The 26,207-nt window shown below is 38.9% G+C and overlaps 1 protein-coding gene across 1 annotated transcript; it reads right to left on the minus strand.

Annotated features, from left to right (window-relative positions):
- Positions 1 to 4,453: 4,453 nt before the first annotated feature.
- LOC146005509 (PDF receptor-like) lies at positions 4,454 to 23,212 on the minus strand. Its single transcript, XM_083144754.1, has 3 exons — positions 23,090 to 23,212; positions 5,878 to 6,080; positions 4,454 to 4,740 (listed from the first exon to the last, which is right to left on the minus strand). Exons 1-3 carry the CDS (start codon positions 23,210 to 23,212, stop codon positions 4,728 to 4,730), a joined length of 339 nt encoding a protein of 112 aa, XP_083000880.1. The 3' UTR covers positions 4,454 to 4,727.
- Between the last annotated feature and the right edge of the window lie 2,995 nt (positions 23,213 to 26,207).

Consider the following 26,207-nt stretch of genomic DNA (forward strand, 5'->3'; position numbering starts at 1 on the left):
CGCCTTGAGAAGCTAACCATGGTGGTGGGTGGCAGGGTGCGCATGCGCGGTCATCCTATGTTTTGGCAGTGGTAAGACGTTGTATTTCCTCTCCAACGCCCTGGCAGTGCGGGACCGATCTGCCTGCCTGACAACCACTGCGCGCTGCGTCGCGTTCGAAAACTACCGGGCGCTCGAGACTGACAATTGAAGAAAAACGCTCAAAATCGTAATTTATAAAAGTACAGATACTTTCTTCTTTATTTCATTTTCCTTTGGCCGTTGACACACGACTTACACACCCAGAGAAATCGCCACTGCTATGAGGTAAGTTACGTTTTTGTATAGTTGGATGTAATTTGGAATAAACAAACCACTTCTCTGACACTGGCGTGGTTATAGGTTCATGTATTACTATGTTTGTGTGTTTATGTATAAAGCTTTATTAATCATTTAATGGAGGAAGTCCACCAAAATATGCTGTTATTTGGCGGAAATTGGCAGCATTTTATAACATGGCGATATGGGGTAAAGATCCGCTGAGAGAGTGGGGCAAACGTCCGCTGCGGACTTTTACCCCATTCGTATAATTTTTCAAATCGTATATTCAATTCCCCATAAAAATTTGCTCTACCTTACATTGTTAATATCTATATAAATAATTATGGTTGTAAAAACATGTTTTTCTCTGTAAGTAGAGTTTGTGTGGTAACAATGCGTATCTAAAACAGAAACTGCGCTATTTTCTCTCTACATGGCTTCATTTATTTAGGTCTACTTATTTTGTTTAACTGCTGATAGTTTAACAACCTGGTAAGATTATTGTTGGGATTATACTGTATTAGCAATGTCTAAAAAAGGCTAACAATTCAAGGCTCTAGACCGACCAACTAAATTATTGCCAAGTTTTGTCTTGTGGTTGAGGTTTCATGTTGAATTGCTAAATAATTTTTTTGTCTTTAAAAATTCTTTCTGTATTAATTTATAATTGCATAGCTATCTATTAAACTTCATGAACTTTTTTAGGTACCGGTATTGTTGAAAATTTTTCTCTTTGTAGCTTTGTCGAATCATGTGAAAGTGGAAGCAAAATTAGACATTTTGTGTTGATAGCTTCTGAATTAATTATAGCACTAAAATAGAGCTTAGCGTATTTCTCAAACAACATCGCAAAATTTTGATTCAACGGGAAAAATTCAATCGTGGGAATATACTCAATTATTGTCAAATGTACATAATATATCTGATAAAGAATACTTTCTAATGCTAGAAGTCCTCATACAAACCTCATTTTCTCGTTGCAGGAACTACAAAAGAAAGAAAGCAGAAGTGAGACCACTGACTGATGCTCTTTTTCAACAAGCACAAGCCCGACCCTGTGGCCGAGTGGTTAGCAGATCGCGCTGCGACGCCAAGGGTCCCGGGTTCGAATCCCGGTCGGGCTTGGTTGTTTGTGAATGTCCATTCATCAATTTCATCATTTCATCACTCATCCCCATCTTCGCAAATTAGCCAAGAAGCACAAAACGCGAAGTAAAATAAACTAAATCAAATCAAAATCAAATCAACAAGCACAACAAGTGAAAGCAGATGGCATGTCTGTAAGAGAAATCGGTAGAGTTCTTGGGTTCGATGAATCAATAGTTCGTAAAAGATTGAAAGCTGGCAACGGAGTTGGGTCGCTAGGACGTTTCAAATGTGTGTTCACGCCCGAGCAAGAAAAGGACATAGTGACACATCTTAAACACTTGGATGCCCGTTTCTATGGACTTACATTGAAGTCTCTATGCTTCCTTGCCTATGAATATGCAGAAGGAAATGGAATCACGCATTCCTTTTCAAAGGAATCTAAGTTAGCTGGTAGAGACTGGACAAGGGAGTTTATGAAGAGAAATCATCTCTCTCTGAGAACTCCGAGAAAGACAAGTGTTGCTAGAACAATGGGATTCAACAGGCAACAATTGACCCAATATTTTCAAAATTTGAAACAGATCCTGGAGAAATACCACTTTCCGCCAAACCGCATCTACAACATGGACGAAAGTGGCTTCCAAACCGTCCCAAATAAATTACCTAAACATGTTGCTCCAAAAGGTAAACGAGAAGTGTCAAAAAATGTGTCAGCTGACAGAGGAAAAACAATTACAGTTGCTTGTGCGATGAGTGGTACAGGACATCACGTCCCACCATTTTTCATATTTTCACGAAAAGAAACAATCCGCTTCTTCTGAAAGATGGGCCAATCGGTTCTGCAATGGCTGTGACAGATTCTGGTTATATGAATGTGGAAACATTTTTAATTTATCTAGACCATTTTAGAAAACACACTAACCCCTCTGCAGAAGTCCCAGTTTTGCTTATTTTGGATAATCACATATCACATGTTTCCCTCCAGGCTATTACTTCAGCTAAGAAACACAACATACACATGGTTAGTATTCCTCCTCATAGCAGCCACCGAACCCAACCCTTGGATCGTGCTTTCTTTAGGCCATCGAAAGCCTATTATGATGATTTATGCGACAATTGGATCACATCGAATCCTGGTCAGCTATTAACTGAGTACCACGTAGCAGGTATATTTAATCGAGCATTCGAGAAAACAGCCACAGTAGAAAAAGCCACTCAAGGATTTCGAGTGACTGGAATTCATCCATTGGATATCAATATTTTTAATGATGAAGATTTTTTACTAGCCTCAGTAACAGAACAGGAACATGAAATTGATACTGTTGATCTTGAAGATCCTGACCTGCGTGGAAGAATTTGCTTTGAAGATAGTCTGCCTGAAAACTCTCAGTCTGCTCTTGTAGAAACAAGGAATGATGAGTCCAGCAACGTGGCTGCTCTAGGAAATCCTACTCCTGTCCCTTCCTCTTCCATTGATAGGACAAGCAACAGAGCTGCTCTGCAAAATCTTGCACCTGGGACTTCTAGTTCTCGTCAATCATCAGTGTCTCCCCATGATATTATTCCACTCCCGAAATTAAATATTAGAAGAAAACGTACGGGAAGAGGCCTAAAATCTACTCTTCTCACTTCGACACCACACAAGGAACAACTTGAAGCACTACGGCAGGGAACGGTAGATCACGGGAAGAACGTCTACGAATCAAAAAAATCAAAGAAGAGACTCTTTCAAAGTACTGATAACCCGAAGAAAAGAGTTCATGAAGAAATTGTGTCGTCGTCTGAATCAGAATACCAATTTTCCCTTCATGAAAGCAGCAATGATTCTGCATTTGTAGTAACCAGCGATGAATCAGAATGTGACAACATTCCAGCTGAACTTCTACCCGGTGACTTCGTTGTGGTGAAAGTGTATAATAATAATCCTTTGCGCAACAGCCCATGAAGGGCCTGGGCATACCTACCGACTGCCGGTCTCCCTCCCACACTTCCCTTCGTCACCTCTAAGCGTGGAGATCTTCAACCAGTAGTGGAATAGTCGGGGGTCAGCCCGACGTATCCCCAGCCGTTATAGTAGGTCGTCTCGACCGGATTACGCTCACTCATTCGGAGCTCCCCAATTTCCTCACGATGGTGGGTTGCCACCGGCCCTATACGTAGGCCGAATAAATTCCGACCAGAGCCGGATTCGAACCTACGCTGTCCCGCAGCGAACGATCTCAAGACGAGTGAACGCCTTAACCCGCTCGACTACGGAGGAGGGCGGTGAAAGTGTATGGAAAAACGAAATCATCATTCCGTTTGTACGTGGCTAAAATCATTGAACTTGACGTTGATGACTTCATCGGTATCTTTTACAAAAAGGCTCCGCAAACTATGAGATTCAAGAAAACTGATGAACGAAGTTATTGAAATCTTGGGATACCTACTTGTCAATTTAAAATGAGAGACTATTTTATGTTCTATGGTTATCATAATTCAGTTTAATACAGTAAATATAGCAAAAGTTATTGTAATAATTTTCTTCTTGCTGTGTGCGGCAAGAATCCGCAACATAGTACACCTGCGGATTTTTGCCCCATGCTATGGGGCAAAGGTCCGAATTTGCTTATGTCGATAAAATCAAATTCTTACTTTAAACCATTAACTTTGCGGGTTCTAAAACTGGTGTTCATTTTAGCTGTGTAAATAAGGTATCCATTTATGACATTTTGAGATTAAAAACTTAAGACCAAAAATCGACAAAAAATCAAACGTAAAAACTGCGGACCTTTACCCCCACCTACCCTATATAATAAAATATTCAATATACAGTGTGAGCGTAAAAACACTCCCTGATTTCAAGATGTCATAAAATTAACAGTTACTTGAATATATTTAATCCGGTCCCTGGCCATAAGTCACGCAAAAAATTTCGATGGGCGTTAATAAGGTGACAGATTTGAATTCAGGAGGTCGGAAGTTAACAACCACACTAGTCCCATTCCTACAGATCACTATCTACATAAAGAACAGAACGAACAAGTTTTTACCATTTTTATTTTACAAAAAAAAATCACTTTTATTTACAACATTTTTGCAATTCACTTATGGTTTGCATCTTAGTGTCCAAGCAAATTACAACGTTTAGACGTGTTTAGTTTGGTCCTGGATCAGGACTCAAGGGAGCACTTTCACTGTTAATGTTTGTGCACTTGTGCCGTTGTGAGTCGAGTTGTGGTTTGTTTGTGCTGCCACTTGTCCTTGGCGTTACGACAGCGTCCAGCGACCAGTTTTCACCTTCCAGAGAGATCAACCAGCTCTATTTGAGTTTCAATGACACTGGAAGTGGCTTCATGTCAGACTCTGGTTCTGTGGAAGAAGAAAAAGATAGCGATTTGAAGAATATTACTGTCTAGTAATAAATTATGCTCACATTTTACACCTAGGGATGTGCGGGACAGAATTTCTTGAGTCGGGACGGGAATTTTTTTTAAATCCCGACGTTCGGAACGGGAAATATTCGAAATTTCCCGAAGCTCTGGAAATCTCGAGTTCTACACGTCATTTTCATTTTAAGTGGTTGTTTTTGCATTTCTGGACTAAAAACTAACAATTTCCGGAAAGTTCCAGAAACTTACAATGCAGAATTCATCGAGAATTAACGACTTTTTGAAATGACCATTCAGTATTTCCCGACTGCTCGGGATTCCGAAAAGTCGGGAAATCATTTCCCGAAGTCGGGATCGAGGCGGGAATTTTTTTTCCCGGTCCCGACTTTTCGGGATCCCGCACACCCCTAGTTACACCCCTAAGGCAGAAAGTTTAATTCGCGCACTGAAAAATCGTATGAAGTGAAGATCAAACACAGTCGTCAAGATGTCCAGTATATTCCATGGGTAGGTGCAGCGCCAAAGGTGGGTCATATGGGGCTACAGTCGCACCCAGTCAAAATGTAACAGGCATAAATACAATGTATAAATAAAAGAAAATGCAATGAAAGCTCTTATAGATAATGATTGGATCCTTTTTTTTTTGTTTTGATCACGTACGAGCATCAAAAAGCACTTTCATTTGATTATGTGGTCCATCCAAATCGCTGTCAGTTATCCACTGGCCAACCCACACCAAAAGTCTGGCGCCACCGGTGGACAATTCTAGTATTAAAAAACTGATTTCCAAAAGTAGGGAAGCCCTATGTTTATTCCTGAAGGTACATTGACGAGTAGTAAGACGCCCTGTCCTGTACATCTGAATTGAGAATGATAATATTATTTATGTTGATGTACTTCTTAATAGTTCATGTTATTTAACTTGACATTTAATATGGAATATTAATTTTTTCGAGTGTTGGTGGATAGGAGTTACCAATGAAATCATCTCAAGTAACCCGACAGAATGTGCGCACACAACCTCACATTACTATACTCTGTCCCGGGAATGTCCGGAGTAAGTGAACGAAAACAATTCCTCTGCGCAAGTAGGACTCGAGAGGACTAGACCACTTACTCGGGCGCTGGCACCTTGGCGGCCATCTTGTTGGCACAGCAACCGACCTTCGGCTGGCACACCCTGAAGCAGTTCAGGGTCCCCGGGTTGGAATCGCTGACCTCCGTGATGTAGACACTAGAGTATGTGGAGTTCCTCCTGGGAATGTTGTTCTGCCGGAGAGAGCGATACGTTGCCAGGGACTTTTTTACAGCAACCCTAACCTGAAGGACAAGCAACATTGGAATTAGAACCATTGTTACATGAGTCAAATGTAACTATATTGAAATAATAGCTTAGTTAATGATATTCGTCAACAATTAACCTTTCTTATCCTGAAAAGTTTTCCAATGCATTGGGTACCTTTTATAAATGGAAGTTCCTAAAACCATGGACGTTTATATTATTTTTTAATTTGGAAGAAGACTCGGACATTTTGATGGTCATACAGTCAAAGGAATGCAGAAGCTTTCGAATATATCATTTCACTCTATGTGGTTTATTCTAAGATGAACCCACACATTGTAAATCTAATCAGAGAACGTTTAAAACACCGCGCAGTCAAACTTTGTTCGCTTATAACATGCTCACTAGGAGAGATATACACAACGCGATTTCTACATGATGAAGCCTCGTACACATGAGCGTATCCACAAGGGGTTTAGGGGTCACTTTCTCCCTTGAATGCGAATGTAAAAATTTTTCATTTTGTTTATTGTGATCTTTTGTAGAAAGTAAAATAAATGTAAAAGTAAAATACTTATAGTTGCCAGTTCTCCCCATAAAATATATTCTAGAAGTTAATCAATGGCTCAGGTCCGAGTGATTTTTCCCAGAATGCCAATTTATGGGGAGATTAAATCATCGGTAATTGTTGCATGGTTTGAATTGTCAGTTTTCTGATTAGCGCCATGTAAATCTGCGGTTTACGACATTCAGAGGCTATGCGTAGCACCCGATGGGCCTGGATTTAGCGATTTTATGGGCGAAGTGAGAAGGTTATATTTTAATGAATTATAATCTAGCTTGGTAACACCAACAGACAACATGTACCCTGACAAGTCCTGTTCATACAACTCCCATTAAAAATCGTAACTTTGTCCTGAAAATGCACTTCTGAAAAGATTTTACGGTGGAACCTGCAGTAGCGCAACTAACACGCTCTGTGCCCCCCCCCCGCAACTTTTAGTTGTGCCTCCTTACTCGATTAAAATAGAAAAGCTTTCCTTTCTAAAATATTAATTCACGCCTACATTTATATTTGGTGCATACAAACAGGGTTGTGCAATTACGCGAAAAACCCTTAAAATTATATAAAACGTAAAGTACGTTAAAAAGAGAATCAAACAAAAATTAAAAGAAAACATGTTTTTTGCGATCGTTATTGTTATGTACAGCAGTTGGCAGCGGCAGAAAACAAAAAAAGGCTTTAAAAACTTTCCATCCGAATTTGTATGTGCTCTTATATATAAACAAGTGTATAACAATCTTTTTTTCTGTTTTCTTCCGTTTTGGAAATTCAACACCACTTGAACGTTTGCCACTGGGAACTGGCTACATTGGTTTGACTTCCGTACACTCGTCCGGTCTGAGTAGCAGTGACGACGCAAGAGGGGGGCAGGGTGGCGGGCGACCCCCCAGTCAGACACTTCACCCCCCCCCCCCAACTGAAGTTAATTGAATATCGAATAATGAGAGAGTTCATTTGTAAGAGTATGACGATTTTCACCGTTTCTAAGTGGTGTATTCTCCATGATATCACTTTTCGTTCTTATAATACCAACTTGACTAACAAATATTAATTTGTTTTAATATATATATGTGTGTGTGTGTGACTTTAGTTCAAGATTCGAGCACCGATCTGGGCATAGGTGATTTCTCATTCATTTATGTCCTGTAATCGTCGCGTTAACCTAAGTTTTAACCAGTTTTAAGAACTGGATAAAAGCGTTGAATGTAAATGGTTTTAAAACATCACGAACATTCTAAGGACCACAAAACATCATCTGTAGTACGGGCAAATTATTCTAATCCTGGGTCGTTAGTGACAACGCTAATTACTAAAAGAAATTCAAAGTTGATTCAAGATTTGGTTGCTTGGTTGATTTGGTGTTTTAAGTCCACTTTATGCACAGTAAGGCTAATCGGGACCACCTTCAGTTTAAAGTGCCTCTACCGCGTATCGAACCCGGAACCTAAGGTTATACAAGGAAACCGACACTTCATGTCAGTTGTGGATGCATCGCGGTTTCTTGCTATTCAGGGACTTGATTTTTGAGAAGATGAGTCTGATGCAAACCTTAACAAAGGGAATTTCTTCGATACTCTTGAAGTTAATTTCAAAATGAGATGATATTGTTCGGAATGTATTGAACTTGAACCTTAAAATTCCAATTACACTCAAAATTCGATTCAAAACAAATTGATCTGCGTAATGTCCACACTTATTCTCAGCAAAATAGCCAGGAAGTGGAAGAGACGAAAGTATTCGCACTGATGTCAGATAAAACAAAAGACATTGCGAGAAAGGAACAGGGCAGATATTTGTATCGCGGGCAGGCAGGTAAAATAACGCTTTTTAGGATTTGCCACTCTTCAAACATTAGATGCAGGTTTGCTCCTTGCAGATATCAAAGTTAAAGAACTTATTTCCAAGATATCCATGGATGTCTGTGATCGTGTAGCACAAACATATTTTGGAGTGGTAGAGTGAAAAGTGCACCAGGGTCAGAATATTTCTTGAATTATGAGATATTCATTTATTCATTCCTTTATTTTGAACCTAACAGCTTTTATGCCATTAAATTATGAGATGACTAACCTTTTTCAGATTTTTATTCCTGTGATAACATTTCCCTGAAAGGTGAAACGCAGATTTTGCCCAAAAGTCTTCAGCGTTACGAAGATGGAACGAAGGTACTCCACTTAATGGATTTCTTCGAAATCCTAGGAAAGCATAAATTGGCATTTCACAAGGTTCACACTCTAGTTGTATTCTCTGTAACAATCCCAGTTTCCAATGCAGCGTGTGAAAGAACCTTTTCGTCTTTGAAACCTTAGAAAAGTCTTGCTCGAAACAGGATGCTGGATGACAGCTGTCTCATTTGTCTTTCCTTGCTATTGAGAAGAAATGTCAAGACCGGGACGTACCGAAGGTGGGCAATGTGTTCTCCAAAGAACATGTAGCAGAATTCTCCTACAGAATTCTAATACTTAAGAAGATTAATTTCTTCCAACGTCATGTTTATTTTGCAAGAAAATTAAATTCTTCGAAACATTTTTTTTCGTCATTTATATTATTAGCTTACAAGTAGAACATTGCTATCAGTAGTTTCATCCCAAGAAAGACGATAAATTATAAATTTCTTCCAATACTGAAATAGGCCACTAGAAACAACGCAACTTGTGGCAGTTCCCACGAATAAAAGTAGTGTATATTGCTTGTTTCTACGCAATCCTTTGTACGTATGCATTTGTAGCCTCTTTTTTTATCAATCGAATATCAGTTTTTGACATATTTTGACAATTTTTTGTCGATGTTTTAGCGTTTAGCGATGTTTTAGTAAAATTTCCCTTTTTTCCCTCTCATCCTTGGTAGGTATGCATTTGTATCCTCTTTTTTTATCAATTGAATATCACTTTTTGACATATTTTGACAATTTTTTGTCGATGTTTTAGCGTTTAACGATGTTTTAGTAAAATTTCCCTTTTTTCCCACCTCACACTTGGTACGAATGCCACGATCTTACGTGATATAACTTAACCTATTCATTTATTACGTGCTAAACTACACGAGAGCCTCTACGTGCTTTGACCTACTTACTTTGACCTACTTAGAGAGTAGTAGGTGGTATGGTACGTTCTGGACGCATCCTTTGACCTACTTTTTATTTTACGACGTTTTACGGACTAAACTAACCTACAATGAGAGAAAAATGGACAGAAAAAGCTCTGGCATCACTTTTTAAGCTATTTTTTACCTCCTGCAAATCTTGCCCTTATGCTAACTCGTCCTTTGACCTACTTTTGAAATGACTTACGACATTTTCCTATAAGGAGGCTGTCTCCTCTTACTGTAAGGTCCCTCAGTGTAATCTACCACGACCTGCTAATATTTAGGCTTCTGCTCTCAGTGTAATCCGTTTTACGGACTAAACTAACCTACAATGAGAGAAAATTGGACAGAAGAAAAGCTCTGGCATCAGTTTTTAAGCTATTTTTTTTTACCTCCTGCAAAATTTTGCTCTTATGCTATCTCGTCCTTTGACCTACACTTTTGAAATAACTTAAGACATTTTCCTATACGGAGGCTGTCTCCTCTTACTGTAAGGTTCCTCAGTGTAATCTACCACGACCTTGTACTCTCAGCGTAATCTGCCACGATGTTGTTTTTTTTTTTAAACTCTCATGTGTGATCTTCTACAATGTGTGTGCCCTCCACCCCCCCCTGCTACGACCTAAAAACGGGACACCTCTCTCTCTCCTACGATGTTCTTGAGCCCCCCCCCCTCTCCTCCTGCTACGATGTTTTTCTCCTCATGATGCAAAAAAAAAAATGATATTGTAGCGACTGTGCCGCGTGAAGGGCACACACATGTTCAGTGAACAAATAGGAGAGAGCTTGGGAGAGAGAGAGTACAAGCAAGCGCCGCCCTCTCAATTTTTTTTTTCAAGAAATTCGATTTGATCCTAAAAAAACTCTGCAACCCTATTGGAGTGCTTTGGGTGGTTTTTTTTTGGTTTTTTTTAGATTAAAAATTTTGTAATTGTAGGGGTTGTAGAAAAGCTATTCTTGCTTGTTGGCGATATATTTAAAACTGTTCCGTCACCCTCTCGTTCTTCACGTCGTGGACGAAGGACTTCTCTGCGACCAGGATGACGCTGCATAGAGTATCGGCAGGCAGCGGGTCGTGGAACTCGCAGACGATCTTGATGTTGGTTCGATCGTTGACCACGACCTGCTTTCTTTTTGTGGTATTGATGACGAACATCGGCCTGCGTGCTTTGAATTCGCTGGGCGTGTAGTACATGTCCACGTTTCCCTCGGTCACGCGTTTGTAAGCCGTGTAAGCTTCGTAAAGTTTGAGGTAATCGTCTTTGGTCATGTCGAGGTTGTAATTCTCGCGCGGGAACACTTCGTTCCTGCCATTCTTCAGATAAACGTTCTTGATCTTGCAGTCGTCGAACTTGCTGGAATCTTTTTCCTGATTCTTGTCCCTCCCGGTCTGAAAGAGCACTACGACGAAATCTGGCATGTCGAACTGTATGTTGTTGAACTGCGTCGTGACGTCGAATTCCATGTGACTTCCCGACGCCAACTTCTGCACGCACTGGTAACCGTGAAAGTGAATCGGCACCTGGGGACTTTTCAAGATCTCCGCTTTGTACTTGAGGGCGTAGTTCGTTTCGTATTCCACGATCGGCATTCTCAACTCCATGCTCCGGATGACGCACTTGGCTGCTTCGGGTAAAGTGTTGGCTCTCGGCGTGCCGTCGGCGTTCAAGTTGGTGTATCGCATCAGTGCGTCGTTGTCGTTGGCCGCTCTTCGAAACGTGACGCGCAATCCTCCCTTCCACATGATCTCCTTGTAGTCCGAGAAGAATCCCGGCAGTAGACGCATGGGAAAGAGCACCGTGTGAAGACTTCTCGTCGATATTTTGGTCCCCGCTTCGAATCCCCCCGCCTGGTAGTATGCTGCGTCCGTTTTGGATAATTTCAACGTTCCCACTGCCGTCGACGTGATGCCTGGATAATCTATTCTGTCGATGACGGTGTTGTGTTTCCTCACCTCCACCTGCGAGAACAGGTGAGGCACGAAGTTGTCCATGAGAATCAAATTTGCTGCTGCTGGGGGAAACGCTTCTCCGCTTTCCTTCTTCACCACGTCGAATTGAAGGTAGAGGTCCGCTCTGTGAGGATGAACGAACCCATCCCCTACGTCCACGTCGTATTCGATCTCCCTGTTCGCTTCGTTGAGATTGGCGAACGTGCGACGGTTGGGAGGAAAAGATTGCAATTCGTAACTTTCGATTTGCTCCATGATGTGTGTGTATGGTTAGTTATTATACGTCGATCTCCAGGACGGCCGTCGTCTCCTTTCTCGTTCGTCACCACCAACTCTATGTTGTCTATGCGGTTGCGACATACTGGAAAATAGATCGGCGATTCCAAGTCTTACCGTTTCCAAGATAACCCCACTTCCGATCGCCATTTTCGATTTCCGAACATAGGTTCTATTCATACTTTTTCTCACGTATAGGTGTACATGATGAATCCCCAAACAGATTTTTCCCAAGTCTTACCGTTTCCAAGATAACCCCACTTCCGGTCGCCATTTTCGATTTCCGAACATAGGTTCTATTCATACTTTTTCTCACGTATAGGTGTACATGATGAATCCGCAAACAGATTTTTTGCTAAGTCATGAATTGGAGGGTTCTATGACAACCTATATTAATTCTCGTAAAAGAACAGAAAACACACAAAAAAACAAAAAAAACAATACTGTGGTCACTACAACAAATAGTCTTCTTCAACCCCTATCCAGCATCATCCTAACTAGAACCATGTAACTATCTGCCATCTGTTAGATGTTTTGTGAACGAAGTGGTGCTTTGTTTGTGTGTAAAAAAAAATACGATGCTTTTTGCACTTGGTTATCATCACCTAACATGTTATTAATTGTTTTTTTAAAATTAATTACAACTGAAAACTAATAATTAATATTATCTAAAGTTACTAATTAATATTATACAAGTAATTGATATAATTTTTTTGTTCTTGTTGCTAGTGTTGGGTAATTATAGTTGTTGCAAAATATAGCTCTCGCGTATGACAGTTTCTGAGTTTTGTTGGGTATATATAGACGAATCGAAATTTTACTTGTTATGTTAAATTGTATGTTAGGGTACATGGTAGGAGAAATCATTGTATATTAGAGCGCTCTTTTAATGATTTGCCTATAACTGCATACAGGCAGCCGTAAATTTAGCATAAAATATCCTGATCCTGTTTATTCTAGCATGTGCGACGTTTGTTGTGGTGGGATCATGGGGGGAAATGTGATTCTCCCAGTGTGTCATCTGACTTACTAGCATATGCGATACGAAGAACAGGTGTGTATGTGGCTTACTAGGATTAGGCTCATGGTAATGAGGTCCTAGTAGCTGAAACGTTGTCGGGGTATTTTGCATTTTTTTATTTTTTTGTTAAGCATAGCAGTGTGTTTTCGCCTATTTTAATATCAGGCAACAATGTTAGAAAATGGCCCCAAGAATACAATTCAAAATCACTAATGTGATATGAACCTTTTTTTTTACTTGTGTGTATTTGAATATGAAAGTGAGGTACTTTAAATAATTGAGGGGAACAATCACAAATAAGCTTGCAACGGTATTGGGAGGTGTCACGAGTTCAAATTTTAGACGATTTCTGTTAATCTGCTAAGGCGATATCAGTACGAAAATTTGTAAAAAAGAAGAGGCAATTTTAGCTAATGGCAACGATGAGGATGAATAATGATAATTATGATGAAATTGATGTGTAGCACTTAGAAAACAAAACTTCAAAGTGTATTGCACCAACAGCTACCCCCTCCCCAAATACAAGGCAGTTAACAGAGGTGTATATATTTGTTGGTTTACGAGTCTGAGGGCTTAAGTTAGTATGTTCACTATAGCTATACATATTAAAAAATGAAATGACCTGAGCAATAAAATATAACAATACCGATTCTGGCTTTTTGTCGGATGACGTAGTGGTAACGTTGTTGCAATCCCACACCCTGATGGCGTATAGACTTAAATGTTTTGCATAATATGAAATATTGTTAATGGGAATGTGTTGTTTCTAATGTTCAATATAGAAAGCAGATAACAAGAAAAAAAAGAAATGTTGCAGGTAGATACGGAGCCTCAGCCCAAACACATATATGATCAGACAGGATGTCAACAATGCATTCATAACTAACATGTGATTATTCAAAAATTGAAATAGTGCAGTGGGAAACAATCAACTAACTAACTCTCTAGGCTTTTTAAACCCGAAGAGAGCAAATACAAGCACAAGCGTAAATAATTAAATAAGTTACAAGGAGTTCGAATCTTTTGATCTAGGCTATGGATGCAGACAGGTACTAAGTTTTTGTGTGTGAACACAATTGATAACGGAAAAATCCTCTTCAACACAATAACTAACTAACTAACTAACTCCCTAGCCTTCTTAAACCCGAAGGTTCATGGCTGCAGCAACACAGGCCTTCTATTTGTCCCTATCTTGAGCAAGTTCTATATACTCTTTTCTATCCCTACCGATTTCCTTTAGGTCCATCTCAACGTTGTTTCTCCATTTTTTGTTTTGGTCTTCCTACAGGTCTCTTAAGTAGGCTTAATTCAGGAAATGCATGTTACTTTTTTCTTCATAAACTTTTGTCTTCTTGTTTAATATCTAAGATACTAAACGTTAAAATATCCAATAACAGTAATTGTGCCTGTGGATGCGAAAACTTGATCTCTTGCATTGACATTGTAGTATTTGAAAATAAGATTCTTAGGAAAATATTTTAAAAGGGATGAAGAAACAAGTGAATGGTGAAGGTTACATAATTTAGAAGTATATAATTTATGTTAGTTTCCAAGTATTATTAGATTGATGATTAAATCACGAATACTTAGGTGGGCACGAATGAGAAAGGAATAAAGTAGATTTGAAAACAACGTTGAAACGTTTCGGTAAACGTTCTTAAACGTTTCAAGGTTTATATAAGAACGATAAAAACGTACTGTGATACTGATCTTCACGATTAGTCAAACGTATCATTCATTCGCTGTTCATATTTTCCATCGTTAAAAATTCTAATAATTATGTATTTTATCTAACAACAGATTAAATTAAATACCAAACATTATCGAGAAGCAATTCCCAAAACATTATACTGAAATATTAACATTATAATAAGTGTCCTTGCATAGCCATTTCAGTCTTCAAATTGCTTCCAATAGCTTCCGTACGTTGATTCGCAATTAGTCAAACATGTCAAATGTAACTGCTATTAGTAAACGTACGAGGAAAAATAAGTTTTGTAGAAATTCTCTTCTCAATAAGAATACTATATTACTACCTTTATTACATTAAATATTAATTAATTAATTAATTCTCTAGCACTCTTGATTCTGAAAATTCGTGGTTACAGTTCAATTTGTACTTATCCTGAGCAAAATTTATATATATTCTATTACAATCTTTACAGATTTCTTTTATATTCATCTCCATCTTCGTTTTTGGTCCTTTACCATCAGGTTTTCCAACAAGACTCCTGTAAAATCTACTTTATTCCTTTCTCATTCGTGCCCACCTAAGTATTCGTGATTTAATCATCAATCTAATAATACTTGGAAACTAACATAAATTATATACTTCTAAATTATGTAACCTTCACCATTCACTTGTTTCTTCATCCCTTTTAAAATATTTTCCTAAGAATCTTATTTTCAAATACTACAATGTCAATGCAAGAGATCAAGTTTTCGCATCCACAGGCACAATTACTGTTATTGGATATTTTAACGTTTAGTATCTTAGATATTAAACAAGAAGACAAAAGTTTATGAAGAAAAAAGTAACATGCATTTCCTGAATTAAGCCTACTTAAGAGACCTGTAGGAAGACCAAAACAAAAAATGGAGAAACAACGTTGAGATGGACCTAAAGGAAATCGGTAGGGATAGAAAAGAGTATATAGAACTTGCTCAAGATAGGGACAAATAGAAGGCCTGTGTTGCTGCAGCCATGAACCTTCGGGTTTAAGAAGGCTAGGGAGTTAGTTAGTTAGTTAGTTATTGTGTTGAAGAGGATTTTTCCGTTATCAATTGTGTTCACACACAAAAACTTAGTACCTGTCTGCATCCATAGCCTAGATCAAAAGATTCGAACCCCTTGTAACTTATTTAATTATTTACGCTTGTGCTTGTATTTGCTCTCTTCGGGTTTAAAAAGCCTAGAGAGTTAGTTAGTTGATTGTTTCCCACTGCACTATTTCAATTTTTGAATAACCACATGTTAGTTATGAATGCATTGTTGACATCCTGTCTGATCATATATGTGTTTGGGCTGAGGCTCCGTATCTACCTGCAACATTTCTTTTTTTTCTTGTTATCTGCTTTCTATATTGAACATTAGAAACAACACATTCCCATTAACAATATTTCATATTATGCAAAACATTTAAGTCTATACGCCATCAGGGTGTGGGATTGCAACAACGTTACCACTACGTCATCCGACAAAAAGCCAGAATCGGTATTGTTATATTTTATTGCTCAGGTCATTTCATTTTTTAATATGTATAGCTATAGTGAACATACTAACTTAAGCCCTCAGACTCGTAAACCAACAAATATATACACCTCTGTTAACTGCCTTGTATTTGGGGAGGGGGTAGCTGTTGGTGCAATACACTTTGAAGTTTTGTTTTCCAAGTGCTACACATCAATTTCATCATAATTATCATTATTCATCCTCATCGTTGCCATTAGCTAAAATTGCCTCTTCTTTTTTACAAATTTTCGTACTGATATCGCCTTAGCAGATTAACAGAAATCGTCTAAAATTTGAACTCGTGACACCTCCCAATACCGTTGCAAGCTTATTTGTGATTGTTCCCCTCAATTATTTAAAGTACCTCACTTTCATATTCAAATACACACAAGTAAAAAAAAGGTTCATATCACATTAGTGATTTTGAATTGTATTCTTGGGGCCATTTTCTAACATTGTTGCCTGATATTAAAATAGGCGAAAACACACTGCTATGCTTAACAAAAAAATAAAAAAATGCAAAATACCCCGACAACGTTTCAGCTACTAGGACCTCATTACCATGAGCCTAATCCTAGTAAGCCACATACACACCTGTTCTTCGTATCGCATATGCTAGTAAGTCAGATGACACACTGGGAGAATCACATTTCCCCCCACGATCCCACCACAACAAACGTCGCACATGCTAGAATAAACAGGATCAGGATATTTTATGCTAAATTTACGGCTGCCTGTATGCAGTTATAGGCAAATCATTAAAAGAGCGCTCTAATATACAATGATTTCTCCTACCATGTACCCTAACATACAATTTAACATAACAAGTAAAATTTCGATTCGTCTATATATACCCAACAAAACTCAGAAACTGTCATACGCGAGAGCTATATTTTGCAACAACTATAATTACCCAACACTAGCAACAAGAACAAAAAAATTATATCAATTACTTGTATAATATTAATTAGTAACTTTAGATAATATTAATTATTAGTTTTCAGTTGTAATTAATTTTAAAAAAACAATTAATAACATGTTAGGTGATGATAACCAAGTGCAAAAAGCATCGTATTTTTTTTTACACACAAACAAAGCACCACTTCGTTCACAAAACATCTAACAGATGGCAGATAGTTACATGGTTCTAGTTAGGATGATGCTGGATAGGGGTTGAAGAAGACTATTTGTTGTAGTGACCACAGTATTGTTTTTTTTGTTTTTTTGTGTGTTTTCTGTTCTTTTACGAGAATTAATATAGGTTGTCATAGAACCCTCCAATTCATGACTTAGCAAAAAATCTGTTTGCGGATTCATCACGTACACCTATACGTGAGAAAAAGTATGAATAGAACCTATGCTCGGAAATCCAAAATGGCGACCCGAAGTGGGGTTATCTTGGAAACGGTAAGACTTAGGAAAAATCTGTTTGCGGATTCATCACGTACGCCTATACGTGAGAAAAAGTATGAATAGAACCTATGTTCGGAAATCCAAAATGGCGACCGGAAGTGGGGTTATCTTGGAAACGGTAAGACTTAGGAAAAATCTGTTTGCGGATTCATCACGTACACCTATACGTAACTAAAATATGAATAAAACCTTTGTGCGGAAATCGAAAATGGCGACCGGAAGTGGGATTATCTTGGAAACGTTAAGACTTAGGAAAAATCTGTTTGCTGATTCATCACGTACGCCTATACGTGAGAAAAAGTATGAATAAAACCTATGTTCGGAAATCGAAAATGGCGACCGGAAGTGGGGTTATCTTGGAAACGGTAAGACTTGGGAAAAATCTGTTTGGGGATTCATCATGTACACCTATACGTGAGAAAAAGTATGAATAGAACCTATGTTCGGAAATCGAAAATGGCGATCGGAAGTGGGGTTATCTTGGAAACGGTAAGACTTGGAATCGCCGATCTATTTTCCAGTATGTCGCAACCGCATAGACAACATAGAGTTGGTGGTGACGAACGAGAAAGGAGACGACGGCCGTCCTGGAGATCGACGTATAATAACTAACCATACACACACATCATGGAGCAAATCGAAAGTTACGAATTGCAATCTTTTCCTCCCAACCGTCGCACGTTCGCCAATCTCAACGAAGCGAACAGGGAGATCGAATACGACGTGGACGTAGGGGATGGGTTCGTTCATCCTCACAGAGCGGACCTCTACCTTCAATTCGACGTGGTGAAGAAGGAAAGCGGAGAAGCGTTTCCCCCAGCAGCAGCAAATTTGATTCTCGTGGACAACTTCGTGCCTCACCTGTTCTCGCAGGTGGAGGTGAGGAAACACAACACCGTCATCGACAGAATAGATTATCCAGGCATCACGTCGACGGCAGTGGGAACGTTGAAATTATCCAAAACGGACGCGGCGTACTATCAGGCGGGAGGGTTCGAAGCGGGGACCAAAATATCGACGAGAAATCACACGGTGCTCTTTCCCATGCCTCTGCTGCCGAGTTTCTTCTCGGACTACAAGGAGATCATGTGGAAGGGAGGATTGCGCGTCACGTTTCGAAGAGCGGCCAACGACAACGACGCACTGATGCGATACACCAACTTGAACGCCGACGGCACGCCGAGAGACAACACATTACCCGAAGCAGCCAAGTGCGTCATCCGGAGCATGGAATTGAGAATGCCGATCGTGGAATACGAAACGAACTACGCCCTCAAGTACAAAGCGGAGATCTTGAAAAGTCCCCAGGTGCCGATTCACTTTCACGGTTACCAGTGCGTGCAGAAGTTGGCGTCGGGAAGTCACATGGAATTCGACGTCACGACGCAGTTCAACAACATACAGTTCGACATGCCAGATTTCGTCGTAGTGCTCTTTCAGACCGGGAGGGACAAGAATCAGGAAAAAGATTCCAGCAAGTTCGACGACTGCAAGATCAAGAACGTTTATCTGAAGAATGGCAGGAACGAAGTGTTCCCGCGCGAGAATTACAACCTCGACATGACCAAAGACGATTACCTCAAACTTTACGAAGCTTACACGGCTTACAAACGCGTGACCGAGGGAAACGTGGACATGTACTACACGCCCAGCGAATTCAAAGCACGCAGGCCGATGTTCGTCATCAATACCACAAAAAGAAAGCAGGTCGTGGTCAACGATCGAACCAACATCAAGATCGTCTGCGAGTTCCACGACCCGCTGCCTGCCGATACTCTATGCAGCGTCATCCTGGTCGCAGAGAAGTCCTTCGTCCACGACGTGAAGAACGAGAGGGTGACGGAACAGTTTTAAATATATCGCCAACAAGCAAGAATAGCTTTTCTACAACCCCTACAATTACAAAATTTTTAATCTAAAAAAAACCAAAAAAAAACCACCCAAAGCACTCCAATAGGGTTGCAGAGTTTTTTTTAGGATCAAATCGAATTTCTTGAAAAAAAAAATTGAGAGGGCGGCGCTTGCTTGTACTCTCTCTCTCCCAAGCTCTCTCAAATTTGTTCACTGAACATGTGTGTGCCCTTCACGCGGCACAGTCGCTACAATATCATTTTTTTTTTGCATCATGAGGAGAAAAACATCGTAGCAGGAGGAGAGGGGGGGGCTCAAGAACATCGTAGGAGAGAGAGAGGTGTCCCGTTTTTAGGTCGTAGCAGGGGGGGGGGGTGGAGGGCACACACATTGTAGAAGATCACACATGAGAGTTTAAAAAAAAAACAACATCGTGGCAGATTACGCTGAGAGTACAAGGTCGTGGTAGATTACACTGAGGAACCTTACAGTAAGAGGAGACAGCCTCCGTATAGGAAAATGTCTTAAGTTATTTCAAAAGTGTAGGTCAAAGGACGAGATAGCATAAGAGCAAAATTTTGCAGGAGGTAAAAAAAAATAGCTTAAAAACTGATGCCAGAGCTTTTCTTCTGTCCAATTTTCTCTCATTGTAGGTTAGTTTAGTCCGTAAAACGGATTACACTGAGAGCAGAAGCCTAAATATTAGCAGGTCGTGGTAGATTACACTGAGGGACCTTACAGTAAGAGGAGACAGCCTCCTTATAGGAAAATGTCGTAAGTCATTTCAAAAGTAGGTCAAAGGACGAGTTAGCATAAGGGCAAGATTTGCAGGAGGTAAAAAATAGCTTAAAAAGTGATGCCAGAGCTTTTTCTGTCCATTTTTCTCTCATTGTAGGTTAGTTTAGTCCGTAAAACGTCGTAAAATAAAAAGTAGGTCAAAGGATGCGTCCAGAACGTACCATACCACCTACTACTCTCTAAGTAGGTCAAGGTAAGTAGGTCAAAGCACGTAGAGGCTCTCGTGTAGTTTAGCACGTAATAAATGAATAGGTTAAGTTATATCACGTAAGATCGTGGCATTCGTACCAAGTGTGAGGTGGGAAAAAAGGGAAATTTTACTAAAACATCGTTAAACGCTAAAACATCGACAAAAAATTGTCAAAATATGTCAAAAAGTGATATTCAATTGATAAAAAAAGAGGATACAAATGCATACCTACCAAGGATGAGAGGGAAAAAAGGGAAATTTTACTAAAACATCGCTAAACGCTAAAACATCGACAAAAAATTGTCAAAATATGTCAAAAACTGATATTCGATTGATAAAAAAAGAGGCTACAAATGCATACCTACAAAGGATTGCGTAGAAACAAGCAATATACACTACTAATAAAAAAAAATTAATGCCTTTATTTTTTTTTATTTTTTTTTATTTTAAGTGCGTCAGCACTAAGGCTATTTTGCACCCGTCACAGTATACGGGGTCCAGCCCCTTAGCGTTACACATAACAACTCTAACGTTGCATAAATAAAATCTTAAAATCTTCTGACTTTCGTTAAAAACTGAGCTGTAAAGGGGCACTCAGAACACACACACACATACAAGGACAAAAAACAGGACAACACAAACAAAATTATACTGGCCAGGAGGCCAGTCGCCAGAGCCTCGTTAGTCTGTAGTCCAGGGTGTACTACGTGGAAGTGAGGTTGACTATTGGGTGCACTACGTGGAAGGAGCACCCGTTACACCCCTTAATGCCTTTATTAAAGTGAATCATATGGAGAGATAAGCTCGTAATCAAGAAGTAAATTTAGACAGTAAACGTCCACTCTAAATAGAGGACAAACACTGTACATGAATATAATAATAATAATTATTATTATTATTATTATTATAAGTATTATTATTATGTATTTATATATAATATATATATTTGTAGTGTTTACGGGCGTTTTAATGTGACTGCCCCAACAATATTTTGTCGCACCCCTTCCGCCCCACCAGTCACTGCTGAGTAGTTAAGGATTTCGCTTCCAATTTCCAATTTCTATCGAACTTCATCTTGGAAAGAAAAAAGTTGCATAAAGAAGTGAATTGAGACACTACTAAGTGAAGTGAGTGTATGTTCCATTTCATAGTGTTTCCAGGTGCAACAAAAGTTACTGTCAAAAGTAAAATTTCAGAGCAAACTTGGGGAATACAATGACTGTATGCAAAACTTTCTGCTACTTTTTCAACTTCAATGGCGCAGCAATTGCATACAATCCTAACAATGAACATAAGCAGAATTTTCACTGATTTTAATCAAAGTTTTCAAAGTAACATGAATGAATGAAAAAAGGCAAGTCACATATTAGTTACTGAAGTTTCGAAACCTAACAATGGTGGCAGCACAAGCACAGAACTTTCTGTCTTCAAGATTTTGTGATCTTTATTTTCAGATTCTGCATCAAATGTAAAAAATTTAGCTCAACTCACTGGTGTGGTTTCTTGCTCGGACAAAGGAGAAATATTACATTTTTTATAGCGTAAATGTCTGAGGGGAAATAGACATGAATTTGACGGAAGTAGCGTAATAATTCTTACATAATTAAGTCCTTCTGGCATTCGACAAGGCTTCATTTTTCGGGTGTTTGGTCCAGGTACACAGCAATACATACAACGACTTCTCATTCGAATGTTAAATTGGTAGAAGTCGAAGCAACGAAGCAGGAAGTTTTGACTTAATTGGAGTGTGCACAAGGCTGCGTTGTTATCGGATTTCTTACATCAATTTATGTAACACCAAATTAAGATCGGAAAATTAATTATAAATTATGATGGCTTTCTGAGGAAGATCATACCATAGACAGTTAGCTATTACCAGCTTCAAGGTAGGGTCTATAATTGGTGTTACATGAGTTAAGGGACAATTTACAGACCCCCTCATTCTGTCTATACCTCGTCCCTCTTGCTTGGCATGATTTTCTAATTTCAAGAATATCTTCCATTCTTGGGGAAGGTTCAAAGGATTCAACTCCATTCAGTTGGTTTAGTCCCACAATTAGACAATAAGTACATTCAATAAGCAAAAGAAAGCACTCAAATACAATAATTTTGCTTCCTTTGATTCGTGAGCCGCATTTTTGGAGGGAAAGTCTAATAGTTACCCCTTTTACGACACTGGCTTTAATTTAAATGTGTCAACTCCAGATATATATATATATATATATATAACTTATTTTAACTGTTTATATAATTAGTTTTTTTATGTTTCGTAAGTAAATTATTAATTCAAAAATTCATGTTTACTTTGTGTACTTTGATTAATAGTTAAATCCTTTTTTAGGACATTGGCTGAACATTTCTGTAAACAAACTTAATTTTATTATTTTTCTTGGGGTCTCACTCTTGTGTTCGTTTTACGTATGTAAAAGTATTTCCCGCTTTTTAAAGCTTAATTATCATGTTAGGCAGATCAGGTTTGGTGTTCTTGGCGTCCCATTTTTGTCCCATTGTGTTTCGAAGAGAGCGGCTTGAGTTCCACGACTGTGTTTCGAGGCCCCGAACAAGGCATAAAAATTAAGTTTTCAAATTCGTATTGCTCGCAGAATTGTGCAGTCGATAACCATACGTAGTTAAAACTTTTGAAAGCTAGTCGAGACGGAACTTACCTCGCCGTTCATGAAGCAGTAGAGGAATGCGATGAAGAAACCTTGAAAGGATGTAAGAAAATGCGTCGTGTAAGACCACGCTGCGAACTCCCACACGGATTTCTCGAGCGGTGCTTGCGTCATGTTCATCAGATTGGTTATTCCCAGGAGTGGAAGGAGAGATGGAAACCTGGACTCCAGACGGGTGGCGCGCTGGGCTAACCACTGCGTCACGGAGGTCGGTGTATGTCTTAATTATAAGAATAAAAACTAGGACTACGATTTAACCCTAGAACACTACCGTACGAAAAAGGTGCGTATGCTTTGCGCACAAATCCCTCCCCTACCTCCCATCTTGCACCCACTCACCCCTCCGCCTAGCAGTGCCAGAGAGCATACTAGTACCTCGTGCATTCTGTCAGCAGTGTTGCCACATGAAGGGAAATTCGGACCGAAATTCAAGGGAAAAGGCAATTTTGATTAAAAATACCACAATTTCAGGGGAATTTTAAGGTCATCTGACTACAGTATTACAGTTTATGTTAATTTCGAATTTCATAGCCACATTTTTTATGTTATTTATTTATTTTGCTATTCCTACTTGTTTCTGCTCCTTTAAGTTCATTGTATGTTGCTTTGATGCATTTTTGGATAAATAGCAACGATGAGGATTAACGATTAAATTGATTCCTGACCAGGATTCAAACCTGGGATATCTGGTCAGGAAGTGATGAAACTGAAATGTGATTTTTTAAAGTATTTTTTATTCAAACGAATAATGAATTCAACGGAATACTTAACTACATACTACAACTGCTTCCACCACCACCACTAATAATGCTGCTGCTGCTACTACTACTACTAATTATTATTATTATTATATAATTTGCTTAGGTGAAGGGAAAAATTGATCCAAAAAGGGAAATTGTGCCCTCATATTGTGGCAACACTGTCTGTCAGACGCGAGGCAGCACTGTAGTAAGGAGGGTGCAAGCGTCTTTCGTTTGTTCGTTATGTTGGACTCCGTACGTCAATAACACGTACCGCTAGTAATAAAAGAAAAATCGTGCACGTAATTTTGACATTTGTAAATTCTATTTGGATAGTTAAATTTTGAAAACAAAAGTTTAGAACCATGCACTATTTTCTTGTAAGACTAAAATTACATTCGTTCCTTATTTACAGCGTTATGAATATCATTATTGTTTGCTTTTCATTGTTTGAACTTTTCGCTTTCATTCTTAATGTACGCACGGGCTTGTCAATCAAGACCTTCTCTTAAAATATTCTATGTTTAATAAAACTATGTTTATACATTTTAAAATGAAGAATAACACTAACAAAATAATGTTCACAAAGAATCGTCATTTTGTTTTCATGATGTAGAGGTTGTTTTAAAAATAGATTCCTTTATGTACGTAAAATTTACGTAGCGCTAGTTACGCTAATATTGGAACACGGTAGTGTTCTAGGGTTAATGAACTACAAGTGGCCAAAATATGCAAAATGAAATATGAACTTATGACCTACGATTTTTGTAATTATACCCTAAAACATAAAAAAGTTTAAAGTTTGTTTTAACCACTTACACACATATATGATAATTCGGAGTAGGCCTACTGTTTAAAGTTGGGTTTGAACCATTATGTGCCTCCACCGAGTATCGAACGTTACCAGGGCCTCTTCAGTCTATAAGCAAGCATCCACCATGTATGCACAAGCAAGACCGAGGTGAAATGATGTGTGCCATTGAACGAGCTTTCGGACTGAAGTCACAGATGACGAGCGACACAGTCTTCTTCAGTATAAAGCAAAACATTCACCGTGCATGTAAGAACAACAGACCAAAGCGGCACGATGCATGCCATTGAGAAAACAGTGTAGTCTGAGCAACATGCAAGTGACATGTTTAGCTCGTTGTCGCATTTTGTTTCGAAAGGTTGAATGGTTTACTGAGAGTCTGCTTTCAAGTGACACATGTCACTTGTTGCTTCGGTCTGAAAGTTCCCTGAGAAAATAGTACAGGCCAAGTAACAAGTGACACTTGCTTCAGGGTCATTCGAAGTCAATTCATCCAGGTTATGTCACCCACCATCCCCGATTTTGACTAAATTCAGTATAATTATACAATTTTTATGCTGATTACAAAAACGACAATATTTTTTAGATTGGTCAAGGGGTTCAGAAGTTAACGCACTTTCTAAAATCTCCGTGTACGCCACTTGCGGCTCCACTTTGAATGACACGCATTAGGTTATAAATGATAGTATCTTTCCTCAGGTTTGCCGTAGAAACTTCAAGTTTCTTTTCTTTTGTTAAAAATGGTGTAAGCTTTCATTTAAATAAGGTTTCAGATGAATGTATTAATAACCATGTATTTTTATGTATAGTTTCATGTAATTTTTAGAAGAATAAATGACGGTACTTGTTTACTATCCTTCGGACAGATTTCGTACATAGCTCCACGAACCATTTCCGGTAAGGTTAGGTTAGGTAGGGTCATGTATAGGTTACAATAGTTAAAAATTGGTTTCGAAAAAAAATATTCGTAGCCCCACACACCATTCTCGCATAGCCCCACGAACCATTGACGCATAGCCCCACAGGTGTCCGAAGGATAGTAAACATTTACCTAAATTACTTACTCAACAGCGAATTTCGTGCAATACCCCCCCCCCCCCTTCAATTTCCCACCAATTTTATATGTGGGTAGCTTGGAGTGTGTACTAATGCCTGATGGAAGAATTGGGATGGGCGGTTCAGAGACAGGGTGATAAAAAAACCTGAGGGAAAATACCATCATTTATAACCTATTGTGTGTCATTCAAGGTGGAGCCGCAAGTGGTGTACACAGAGATTTTAAAGAGCACGTAACTTCTGAACCCCTTGACCAATCTAGAAAATAGTTGTCATTTTTGTAATTAGCATTAAAAATGCTATAAATTTACCAAATTTCATCAAAATCGGGGATGGTGGGTGACATTTTCACAAAATTGTGGATGATTTGACATGGAATGATCCTTTGATTCGAAATGCTGCATTTACTTCTAAAGGTTGGTTTGCAGGAGCCACAAGTTGCTTCCATCTCAAAGCTCTGTTAAACAAGATATATACACACATTTACATAATACGTATACTC

Source organism: Lepisma saccharinum, chromosome 23 (assembly GCF_977018435.1).
Source record: "Lepisma saccharinum chromosome 23, izLepSacc3.1, whole genome shotgun sequence".
Lineage (NCBI taxonomy): Eukaryota > Metazoa > Arthropoda > Insecta > Zygentoma > Lepismatidae > Lepisma > Lepisma saccharinum.